Source organism: Alosa alosa, chromosome 20 (assembly GCF_017589495.1).
Source record: "Alosa alosa isolate M-15738 ecotype Scorff River chromosome 20, AALO_Geno_1.1, whole genome shotgun sequence".
NCBI lineage: Eukaryota > Metazoa > Chordata > Actinopteri > Clupeiformes > Clupeidae > Alosa > Alosa alosa.
Window position 1 is genome coordinate 9,908,855 of NC_063208.1, and position 12,758 is coordinate 9,921,612.

Sequence of the window (12,758 nt, forward strand, 5' to 3'; positions counted from 1 at the left end):
CTTCACCTTTGCACCTTGTTGAATGATTTTAATGGTCTGTGTAAGGCCCTGAGGGTCAAGAACAGCTTCATTAAATAATATCATCAATTATTATTTATAATTATATATATATATATATATATATATATATATAATTATAATTATTATTATTATTATAGTAGTAATATATTGTTCTAGACTGTTCTAGAGGATTTTTGACTCTGACTCGCTACCTGGAAATGACGCAGTTGCAACTGGTCTCCATCCACCAATGATATCACTCTGCGCCTAATTCGAATCCTTAGCGATCGCTAGCTAGCCATGAAAGCGAATCGAAGGAGATGAACGGCCTGTTGTTTATTGTTTTCACCACCTCACACATTGAGTAGCTGTACATTGACCAGATATAAACGATCCATTGTAGAACCAAGCGGTAAGTTGTGTAACAAAAAACTACAATCGTTTGCGTTTCTCTCTTCTGTGGGAATCAGCTCGTTGTTTGGTAGCTAACTTTAGCCACCCAGGTAGCTTCTAACGTTAACGTGAATGTCTTGATGACATTCGGGATCTTAGGTGGGCTAACATTAGCTGTTTAGGATTGTAGGCCTATTTAAACAGTTACATTATACACCTTAATCAGTCAGGAATACATGCCCATAAGCTACAAAATCAGCAACACCACTTTAACACAGCTAGTTAGCGTAATGGTCAAATAGCCTCGGTGTTGGCTAACATTTTACATGTTGTCACGTTATGCTAGCCAGTTAACGTTAGTCAGGCTGCAACAGCTAACGTTAACGTTATACTAGTTGTATGCCCGTTACGTTATGGGTTACAACTAGCCATGCATTTAACAAATCTTTCGAAAACCACAGGTCCTCAGAATGTGGTAAAAATAAGCAGTAAACTACTGTCATGTTCCAGCTTGGATCAGCTTATTTCGTACTGAAAACATATTGTTTGAGCATTACTTAATACATCAAGGTAGTTGTTGTTGCAAGATTGGGAAGGACAGTCAGTGTTAAACGTTTTGTTGCAATCCTGTTCCCTAGCTGGTTGGGCACAATCATGGCACGAGAGCGGGCGACGCAGCCCCAGAAAAAGTCTTTCCAGCAGAGTCTGGATGACATCAAAGAGAAGATGAAGGAGAAGAGGAACAAACGCCTTGCAAGCGCGTGCGCGGTCAACAGAGGGAAGCCGAAAGGCAAAACAAATGGTGAACTACAAATCCTCGAACGCACAATCTCTGGTTTCCCCCCCTTATTAGCACATTGTATTAACCATATTAACTGATATGGAGTGATCATGAATATAATCTAAACGTTACTATCTATGTCCTCCTGTGGTTCAGGTCAGGTGAAGCCCTTTGTGCTGAAGAGTGTGCAGGTGAACAACAAAGCACTGGCTCTTGCACTTGAGGCAGAGAAAGATAAAGTGCGTCAAGCCCAGGGGGTCATACTGCAGCTGAAAAGAGAAAGACAGGCCCTCTTCTTTCATCTGTTATTACTGAAACGGACTGCCTTAACAATGCAGGTGAGTACACATATTCACATGTTATAGTAACTTTGATAATTGATTGTTTTGGATATTCTCTTCGATCACTGATTATTAATACCGGTATTGGACTTTCTCCTTTGCTTCAGAGTTCCACCCCTGAGCCACAACGACGACTGGATTCTTCTTCCAGGTCAGCAGTTTGCAGTGTTTGTAGTAGTAGAAGCTGAGATGTGAAAACATTCTGGCAAGTAAGATGCACAGGTATTTCAACATAGCCATACTTTGTGTGTTGCAGTGGTCTATCGGGTTCTAAGAAAGGGGCAGGAGGTGATATGTGTCCTGACGACTTGGCTAAACAACCAGTTGAGGCTGTCAGCACGGGTAGGTGGAAGAAAACACCCTAACAACAAACTTCACAGAACACACAAATTCCATAGGAACAAGTTTGAAATCTACTGTAGGCCATTGTAACCCAGTCTAAATCTGACCATTATCTATCAGGGGGGCAGAATAACAGGAACCTTCAAAATGCAGGTTGTCTCTGTAGAGCATGTTATAACACTGTTAATGACTTGGAAAAACTATTTTTTCCCCTCCCATTTTATTCCCTGCTGCATTGTGCAAATGCTGAAGAGTATAATATTTGCAGTACAAATAATACAAGGAACTGCTCTGTGTCATACTATGTAAGAATATCCCTTTTATATATACCATTGTGTGTTTTTTCCTTTCAAGGCGGCCATTGTCATGATAAGATATCACCACAGTTACCGGCAACGGTTGGAACAAGGCGTCGACGTAAAACTGGTGGATGGAGGTCAGAATGTATTGACCCAGCTTATCCACCACTTGCTGCTACGGAGAACGCAAGCACACAGGACCAAGAATCTCGACTGGTTGAAACTCAGGAGGAGGTAGAAGAAGAAGCTGGACTTCATGACTGCAGTGAGATGATGGAAACTTGTCTTGAACCACATAATGTACAGACTAAGGTGCACCACGCCCCTGAGCAGCCCAAAAAGAGAGGTCGACCCCCCAAACAGGCAACTCAAAAACAGACAGCTCCCAAACAGACGGCTCCCAAACCCGCAGCTCGCAAACAGACAGCTTCCAAACAGACATCTCAGCTCTCCACCGAGGGGAACCAACCCCAAACCCAGATCCCGGATCCCCCTTGCCCAGTGAGAGGGAGGATGTTACAGACAGGCCCACATGCCCGCAGGGTGGTTGCTGCTCCGCTGAAAAGGCCCTGGGAGAACAGCCGACCTCGCGCGCGCTCCAAGAGTCGAGATCGCACAGGTGGCCGTGCCACACAGCCACCGCCTAGCAACTCTCAGAAACACCAAGCCCCCAATATCAACAACTCCCTGAATATGAACGACACGTTTGACTTCGACTGTGAGGAAGCAGTGCACATGACCCCTTTCAGAGGGGGCCCTAAGGCGGACCAGTGCTCAACTGAAACGGCTCAGGATCCACCTCAAGAGGACACTCCGAAGACTAACAGCTCGTTGTCTGAGGATGAGGAAGAAGGTGATAGCTTGTACATTCCTAACAGCAGAACATGCAGGAGGCAGGAGGTCCACAGTCCCCCCAGACGGGCACGCTCAAAGAGAAGGGCTGCGCTCCAGGGGGCTAATCAAGGAAAGACTGGCCACCGTCGCACCTCGGACATCAAGCCCCAGACAGGTAAGAAATGTATTATGTGTTCTTGAAGGGCATGGTAATACTAAGCTGGAGGAGTTACAACATGTGATGAACTAGCTCCTTATTAAGGAAGTGACTTGTCCGATTGATTTTGTCAGTTTGATTTTATGGGGTAGCAGCCTTTGTATTAGTATTCTGGTCATTATTTAAGAAATCCATTTAATGTTCTAGAGAGGGATTCCAGGAGGACAGAAGCCATCATTGATGACCAAACCGAATCCCCTGACAAAGAAGGGCTCAGAGTCTCAGAATCCTTTGGCGCAGGAATCCAGCCTCTGCAGTCTCCTTGTACTGAATTACTGCCCGATTCCCCGGTGTTTGTTTATTCTGAGAATCTCGACCTGTCAGAGTACAACAAAGCCACTGGTACAGGTATGTGTAGTCTCTACTTAGCCACTTCCGCTCCTTGGCCTCAATATACAGATATGCAAACATTACTTACACCTTTGGTGTGCTAAACATCACTGCTTATCCTTTTATATATTTCAGCAGACCTGAAAGATGAAGGGCCAAGGTCTCCAGCTGCTTCTGATATGGAAGAGGAGCTTTTGTTGATTGAGGACCCCTTATGTGGACTGCCAAGCCGAAGCCAGTCTCTGGGGCTGGAGCGAAAAAAGCCCTCACTGAAATTCAGGAGATGTGCAGGCAAGGATCATTTGTTGTTATCAGTGTCTTTATGGTTAAATGAGGGTTCCCACGGTCATGGAAACCCTGGAAAAGTCCCAGAATTGTAAAATCCCATTTTCCAGTCCTTGAGAATCATGGAAATCAGGAAATTCTTTGAAAGTTTGTCCGTCATTTCATAATTAGCCCCAACCTGCGCCATAAAGTAAACAATTTTGTACCTATGCACCGTGAACATTTGTATCAGAGAAAATGGGTGGGAACCCTGTGAAGACATAGTCAGGGACCACTTGCTATACCTCCAGAGCACCAGTGGGTCGAGAAGAACCACTGGTTGAAAACTGGTTGAATGATTCATCATCGCTACTCGGCTACATTAATCAACTTTCTATGTTGGGTATTTAACAAGCACTAGCTCAAGGACTGTATGACTGGCTTTAAGGACTGAGTACCTCTCTTTTGTCTGCTGCCAGTGCCTTTCACTTTCACATATTGTTTGTCTTATTAATTACTTGATACAAGTCTTTAATGGGACAAATGGTTGGTTGATTGAATGATTATAATGACTGATCATTTGTTCATGTCACATTTATTTATTCATTCATTAGGATTTGTTCCCATCGTCCATACAATTTTAAATATACATTTTTAACAAATTGTGGTGGTGAGTGATGTTGGTTGTTGTTACAGCATGTCCTCTGTGTTTCTGCAGGTGGAGCAGTGGTACGGTCAGCGGTCGGCGTGGCTCTGACTGACATGACCAATCTCTCTCCAGCGGCCCGGCGAGCCCTCCCTTCTGTTCAGAGCCATCCGCTCCCTGGCCACTCCCCCGTCATCCGTAAACGCAGATGCACTGCTGCTGTTGATTACAAGGAGCCTTCAATTAGCAAGTAAGCCTCAGTATTATATACCCTACATGTTCTAGTGATATGTGCAGTATATAGATATAATTTCAAGGTTCATGGTCAAGGTTTACTCTGATTAAAGAAATTTATATTGCTAGGGGAAAAAATATCTCTTTAGGGTAAAGACATAGGGTAGACATTCCATTGCTGTCTCCTTTCAATTGGTATGTCACGTTGGACCATCATAATCTAAACATGGCTGAACTTCAGTTTAGTCTAGACCTTGACACCCCCACCCCAAATACTGTCATAACACCGGGAATACACATGGAACTACATAGACAGTAGATTACCCCTTAAAGGTGTACTGCCACACCGGTGTGAAGGGAATGTTGGAAAATGAACGTTCTAAAAAATAGCAACATAGAATTTTAGAACCTTGAATTTTTGTGGAACAGAATCTTATGTTAGAATGTTCAAAAACCCACATATTTTAAGGGTTAAGCAGAGACAGTGTAACAGATGCAGTGGCACTGATCTAGGTTTGGCATTTACAGGCATTTACTTCATCCTACACATAATTGGGGTAACACTATTTTGAAAAATATATTTTAAAACTGCAATAGAAAGTTATTTTGCTGACCCTAGCTCTCATATTTCACCTCTTCTCTACAGGAAGCTGAGACGTGGTGATAAGTTCACAGACACAAAATTTCTTCGCTCACCCATTTTCAAACAAAAATCTCGCCGCTCACTCAAGAGGATGTCCAGTCTTGGGAAATATAATGAATCATTTGTAGGATGCCATTGACTGTCTTTCTGTGTAGATGCACTCTTAACTGTTTGCTCGTCCCCTGTCTTATTATCTCTGTCCTTTTTAAGAAAACCATGATTTATTTTACATGATTTATTTTATATACATTTGACCTTGTATCATAGCTTTAACATGATCATTAAAGTTTGATAGACACATCAGATTAGAGATCACTTTTGAAGTTATTTTATAATGCCTCTTGTCTTTTATGTCATGACTCGGCCCTCTATGATTAGGATTGTGTCGTTGATTTGAAAGTCTTAGTGTCTCTGTGTTCAACATTTGCTGAAAGTGTATCATTGAGATGTTCCTTGAATGTGAGTCGTTCACTTTATATTTGACATCAGTATGCAATGAACTATTGGCCTTGGGTTCACTTACAGCTTCTGTGTTCTGAGTTTCAGTAGCTTGTAGGAGCATGAAGAGGAGCTGCATCATTTCATCATTTACATTATTAAATGGCATGGTGTACCATGTATGTGCCGCTTGCCAAGTTTAAATGAGCTAGTGCAGGAATTCCCAAACGGTGGTACGCAAGCTAAAAAGGGCAATGTCGGAAAGGTGTTAAAAATGATTATTTTAAAATCTTAAGCCTAGTTCTCTTTGTTCTTTGTGTTTCATAATGTTGTTCTCCACACTGTTTTAGTGTGAGAGTTCATATATGGCGGCTAATTAAATATGATGACTGGAATTCGTCAATTGAATGCGTTATGTTTTTATGTGTCGGATGGGGGTACGCAAACCAAGTCAGGATGTAGGTGGTGCTACGCGGGGGGTTGAGAACCGCTGAGCTAGTGGGTTGAGGCAGAGAATGTCTAATAAACGGGCTCTGGTTGAGGTTGTCCATGTGTGTGTACCCAAGGACACTAAGGGGACACAAAAACACCAGTTTCCTGCTGGTGACCTCACAGGATAGATAGATACTTTATTGATCCCCAAGGGGAAATTCAAGAAGCCTATACATTTCCTGAAAATCTTTTTCACTTTAAACGAATTAGTTCAATTAGTCACGTACAGTGGTAGTCACTTTAAGGGAGAATAAGCTGTAAAAAAATGTTATCGAATAGGAACAGACGAGTTAACTGACTGGTGGAGAGGAAAATAGCAGGGGTCACAGTACAATACTACAGAGGAACTCGTGTTCTAAGTTTTGTTGTAACATTAGTGGAAATAGTCAAATCAACCAAAATATGACCAATAATAATATATCATGTAAACGGGAATGGGCCACACCCATAGACTGTATATAGTCTATGGCCACACCACAATAATTTTTGTTTGAGTTAGAGAGCGCGCTGAGGCCAAGTTGGCGAACTGCGCAAACTCTTTTTTAAGGCGGAAGGAGTATCTGGGCTGAACGGAAGTGGGTTCTTTCTTTCTGATCTCGGACTGCAGACATGGTAGGCATTCGACATTTTACGGCGAAAACTTATGTTGTTTATTGTGAACTGTAATGTGTTATTGCTCTTCTACAGACTATACAGTTAATATATGTGTTCATGAACCGGTGAAATTTTACAATTGGTGCCAAAATAACCAAATAATTAGTGTATTTCTTGGAAGTTGTTGGAAGTACTGTATGCTCTCCAAAACGTGGTCGTGTAGCCAACCAGCTAGCCATTGACTTAGCTAGTTTGCTAGCCACTGTGTTGAGCTATGCGGCGTCTTGTTATGGCAGATTTGGGTGTATGAACTTTAGTTAAAGGGGCTTTAGAAACGGATCAAGATCAGTTATGGATATATCACTCATGACAATGTTGAATTAAGGCAGTCCTATTGAAGTGGTCGATGTTAGCATTAGCCAACTACATACGTTCACCTAACGTCAACGTCGACTTAAGCTAACGTGGAACAGGATATTATTTTTATATTATATAGCTTTTTATATTATAATATTAAGTTTTTACTCACTGCTGAAGTTACTTAATTTATGTGCTTGATGGGAAGATAACTCAAAGATTTGATCTCAGGGAAGAATCATGTGTCCTGTGCGCATCGAGCCAACATTGCGTTGATGTTGTTGTGAGATGGTAAAAAGAAAGTTCGTGAGTGGAATTACCATATAAGTTTGCGAGAGGACTCAACTTGACAACGATCATTTAGTGTAACGTGAGACAATGGCAAGTGTTTCCATTTGCTTGCCATCATTTCTGACTCAACACCGTATCTTCCAGGTGTTCAAGCGCTACGTTGAGATCGGCCGCGTCGCCTACGTTGCCTTCGGGCCCCATGAGGGTAAACTGGTGGCTATCGTGGATGTCATTGACCAGAACAGGGTAAGTAACGCTAAGTATTTGAATAGGAAATCTTGAGTCAAAATGCGTTGACCTAAGATATGAGTTCTGATGGTGACTGCATTTGTCTCTTTGACAGGCCCTTGTGGATGGCCCATGCACTGGTGTGAAGAGGCAGTCCATGCCTTTCAAGTGTATGCAGCTTACCGACTATGTCATCAAAGTGGCACACAGGTAAGCGTCTTGAACAGAAGTACGAAAAATAAGTTCACTGGAGACATGTTGGATAACTTCTAGCTCTACTTGTCTAATTTGAACGCACTTCAGCAGAGACCTTCACTTCAGGCTCAACACATCACTTATCTTGTTTCTTAGCATTCCAATTTTGTAGTGCGTTGTGGCTGAATTTGCAGAATGCATAAGTATCCACCAATATCAGAGTATCCTCCCCTCGGGGATAGTTAAGCAGTTGAAAATACCACATTTAAGTCATCTAATTGGCTTTCGGTTCAGTAGCAAACAGGTAATTTTTACAAGGTAATGTGTAATTTGGAGTTGGATTTGTGGATTCTACACACAAGTGGACCTGCTTCAGTGTTTCCCATACATTGACTTATTTGTGGCGGCCCACCACAATATCAACATTGACCACCACACAATGATTTTCCTGGTAGTACTAAATTGTGCTTAAATCTGGTTAGAATCATAACCACACTGCACTAATTTGTTAAACTGTTGCATTCAGGTTAATTCTGCAAACCTACCACCACAAATGGAATTCAATTCTGTGGGAAACGCTGTGCTTTTTGTGTAGACTACAACTACTACTATTATCGCTACGCACTGCAAACAAGCAAGCAGTGCGTCTTCATCGCATGCATCATATTTCCATACACAAAGCTGTATTGTACTGGTGCTATGCTGGTAAATCATGTGTTGCACAGATTTTTTTCTTTTTGTTAGTGCATGTGATGTATATGTTGCACTGTACAGTCCTCCAATCCATTTTCTTTGGAGTTGGTGTGTACAGCTCTTAATAACGGTTGATTGTATGCTCATATTTTGTGGGTTGGATCTTCTTGTTGATCAGTAATGTTTGTATATGCCCATCCTACATGCAGTGGCAATTTAGGGCAGTGTGGCTGTTTGGTACTCAAGTGTGTTATGGTGTTTTTTTTTCTTCTGTGTTTCAGTGCTCGCCAGAAGCATGTGAAGACTGCCTGGGAGAAGGCAGAGGTCGCCAAGAAGTGGGCTGAGAGCAGCTGGGCCAAGAAGATTGAAGCCAGACAAAAGGTAATGATACTTTGTTTGGTTGGAAAACACTCAAGACACAGGAACTGCTCACTGGAGTGTTGCTGCACCATTGTCATGCCACTCTTTTTATGGGTGTTAGGATATAAAGGTCATTATAAATACCATTGGGAGGTTGGCTTGTGCTATTAAAGTAAACAGCTTTAACTATGCTATGACTGATTCTAAAATTAATTCCTGTTGATTTTTGTTTTGCCCTTGCATCCATGCATATTTGTCAAAGCAGGCAGTTTGATCAGCAAACCTGCTGGCAAGAGATACCCCATGACTTAGCCACAGCAATGTACATACTATTTGTGAAAAGACTGCTTGATGTTCGGCTTGTTGTGCAAATTAGCTCAAAATCTTAAAGTTCCCAGCTTCCCCCTTCAAAGTGTTAAAATGTTTACATTGTTTGTTAGCATGTTAACATTTCCTTATCTTTGAATACTGATTTAGGTTGTAATGGTGCAGGGTTGACTGAGGGGAAGTATTTCTGATTATTTGCTGATGTGTCTCAACAGAGAGCCAAGATGACCGACTTCGACCGTTTCAAGGTTATGAAGGCCAAGAAAATGGTGTGTACAACTGAACTATTCAATACAATCCATTATATTTAAGGAATGGTTGACCTGAAATTTGTATATGCCTCAAAAGATTTTTGAAAGACTACGGTCTCAGACCCTCTTGCATCTAAAAACAAGCCATAGACTTTTTAAGTCACAGACTATGATTTTGACTAGGTGTCTTGCAGGCTCACTATTTACAAGACTGCAATTAGATTCCTTTAAATTATTTCCCATCGTGCACTAGATATCAGCAAGAACTAAAACAATAGCCTTTCTAATACAAAGGTCATATGTTTGTGTTCATTTTCATGTGACATCCCTAACCGATAGAGTTGTTCAGTCACGTGGAATAGCTGACTAATAATTTATAAGAAACAAAATAACAAATAATCAAATAGGCTACAGCTGTCGCCTACTTTGCCCCTTCCTGTTTGGTGTTGGAGAGGTCACTATTGTTTTTATATTCATGTCACTATTTGCATGAGCCATGACTAAAAGACTTTTTTGATATTGTCGTAACACCAAGACTAGAAAAAGACTGACTCGGACTGACTTAAAACCGCTAAGATTGGCACCTTACACTAAACAATCTAGTTGACGGAACCGCAACTCCTGTAGAACTCCCATGATTTCAATTTGAAATTTAGTTGCCGACTGAAATCGCTCAAATCGTATTGTGAATGGCCGGCATAAGACTAGTAACCACTTCGAAATTCAATTTGTGTGCAAGCCATATGCAAACTGTTCACTAAGTACATTGAATGCATTACATTTAGATTAGACAGTAAATATATGACTAAATTGAGTTGATCTATCTCCATGGACAGTCCCGTTTTTCTCTTTGGACCTTTTAAGGCACTTTTTCTTTCTTTTTTTTGTCTTTCTTTCTTTTTTCCTGTGATACGCACATTAACATCTGTGCTCTTTTGTGTTTGCAGAGGAACAAGATCATCAAGGTTGAAGTCAGGAAGCTTCAAAAGGCTGCATCTAAGAAGCAGTGAGCATTTCCAACGTTAATAAAAAAAAAAACTTAAATGTTTCACTGTCTGCTTTCGTGTCTTTGTTTTCAGTGAACTTGTATATACAGACAATATGTTTATACCTGTATATAGTAGTGAGAACAGGCGCGCTCAACTTCAAATCTCACAACAATTTCGGGTGCGAGTTAAAAAGTGACAACTTAGAATAGAAAAACCGCACTCAAGTATATTCTCTTTTGTGTGAGGGCTGACAATGGCTTGGGCTGAAACGCATCTGTGGACATGGCATTAATAATTAAGTAAAGAGAATATACTTGCGAGTGCGGTTTTTCTATTCTAACCTATACCTGTATATAGGCATTTGTCAGACTTAGAATGAATTCTCATACCTTTTTTAAAAAATATAATTGATAAACATATAATTGAATGTTTGTATACTGGTCATCAGTTATGGGTTACAGCGCCCATACCATGTACGGGTCCAAGTGCCCACGGAGATTCAGGTTTGAATCTGACCTGCAGTCATTTCCCAATCCCACCCCATGTCTCTCTCCCACATACTTCATGTCCCTCTCACTCCTCACCCTATCTGAATAGAAGGCAAAAAGCCAAAAAAAAACTTATTAATTTCGGATTTCCAGGAGACACAAGGTTTTTCTAATGGTTTATTCATCCATCCAGTATGCTGGCATGGAAAATGCAAGAATTTCTTACATTTCCATATTTATGGAATTCTTAGAACTTGTAGAAACTGAATGTCAAGAACCCATAGACCTCTGAACTCTTGTGAGGGACAAGAGTTCAAACAGGTGTGATAATTTACAATCCCCAAGTTATCCGCAGGATACCGGATCTCCTTATATGGACAAAGATGGTAGCTTTTTTTGTAGGAGAACTTAAGAGGTTTTCCCATATGTACATCCTGTCGAAGACAAAAGCCAATCACATTCAAAAGCTCAACTTCAGAACTGAGAATATAGTATGTAGGAAATTTTACATGTGTTCACTAAATTCGCTAGTCTCTTGTTGCAGATGATGCACAGTAGTGGACCAGGAGAAAATGCATCAAGTGATAATCTGCTCCTGTCCATATGTTTTCATTTACCAAGTTTAAAGTGTGGAAGCTAAAATTACATAAATTACTTAACTTACAGAGCAGTCAATAGATGTAGAACGATGCCAATATAGGCCCAAGTGTCAAACCCAGTGAAAGTTTACACAAAAGAAGAATATGGCATCTGTATTTTTATTCTTTGTCATTTAACTTGAAATTTGACTGGACATCCGGTAATTGTCGCAGAATTGCAGAGAAAAAAGTATTCAATTTCAAGTTAATGAATGAAGTTTGACATTTCAGGGAATATTATCCTTGTATGCACTATCCTTACTTTTGTCAGTGGAGGAGGGTGTACAGGCCGGCCTTTCACTCTTTGATGGCAGAGAGCAAGTAATGGCTAATCTCGCAGCATCTTGTCCAGTTCCTCAGGGAGGCCTTTTGCCAGGCCACCCCCAACTGGATCAGCATATTGTGGGACTGGCCGAATGAAAGTCGGGTATATTTGGTTTAGAATGTCACAAGGCCAAATCTTTTGGCAATATTGAGGTATGACCCCTTAGCCTAGAACTTTAGCGCATGTTTTTCAATGTATGACATGGGTGTGTCCCATGACACTCAAGCTATCAGAACTCTGAGCAGTAAAGGCTGAGACTATATTGTGTTGTCCAGTAGGGGGCAGCGAGGATGTTCTCTTCCCTCCATATCCATATAAGTGTCGGTGGGTTCCCACGGGTCATGGAATTTCTGGAATATCATGGAATTTTGGAAAGTCTATTCCAGACATGGAAAGTCAGGGAATTTCATATTTTTGGGGGCAAAGTCGTGAAATGTCAGGGAATTTTGTTGTAGCACTTAAACGTTTACTTGCCAAAATACATTAATGAAAATATTTCCATGCAGAATTGGTGTATATACTGTGTCTGGTTTATTACCTTTACTGCTTACTTGAGTAGCACAACTTTGTTTATTCAATGCTCATTTATTCATTTCCCGCTCTAAAAAAGTAATAGATTAATGAACACTACGCGGCTGCTCTGAAATTATTGGTCGGTATATTGTACCATGCATTATAAAGTCATGGAAATTCAGGGGAAAGTCATGCCATTGCAATCTGACCTATCTGTCTGTCTCACCCTCCACTCCCTTAACATCAAATTGTATT

The 12,758-nt window shown here is 41.0% G+C and overlaps 2 protein-coding genes across 4 annotated transcripts; both read left to right on the forward strand.

Annotated features, from left to right (window-relative positions):
- Positions 1-262: 262 nt before the first annotated feature.
- sgo1 (shugoshin 1) lies at positions 263-5,629 on the forward strand. Of its 3 annotated transcripts, none has more exons than XM_048229257.1 (10): positions 263-412; positions 1,032-1,195; positions 1,331-1,512; positions 1,623-1,666; positions 1,772-1,857; positions 2,212-3,165; positions 3,355-3,555; positions 3,673-3,828; positions 4,520-4,697; positions 5,328-5,629. In XM_048229257.1, exons 2-10 carry the CDS (start codon positions 1,048-1,050, stop codon positions 5,461-5,463), a joined length of 2,085 nt encoding a protein of 694 aa, XP_048085214.1. In that variant the 5' UTR covers positions 263-412; positions 1,032-1,047; the 3' UTR covers positions 5,464-5,629. The 3 variants fall into 3 exon arrangements, with proteins under 3 accessions (XP_048085214.1, XP_048085216.1, XP_048085215.1); XM_048229259.1 differs by having other exon boundaries at positions 3,676-3,828; XM_048229258.1 differs by lacking the exon at positions 263-412 and adding an exon at positions 470-503.
- Positions 5,630-6,760: 1,131 nt separating this feature from the next.
- rpl14 (ribosomal protein L14) lies at positions 6,761-10,598 on the forward strand. Its single transcript, XM_048229260.1, has 6 exons — positions 6,761-6,866; positions 7,641-7,742; positions 7,840-7,934; positions 8,894-8,993; positions 9,515-9,568; positions 10,498-10,598. Exons 1-6 carry the CDS (start codon positions 6,864-6,866, stop codon positions 10,558-10,560), a joined length of 417 nt encoding a protein of 138 aa, XP_048085217.1. The 5' UTR covers positions 6,761-6,863; the 3' UTR covers positions 10,561-10,598.
- The last annotated feature ends 2,160 nt before the right edge of the window (positions 10,599-12,758 follow it).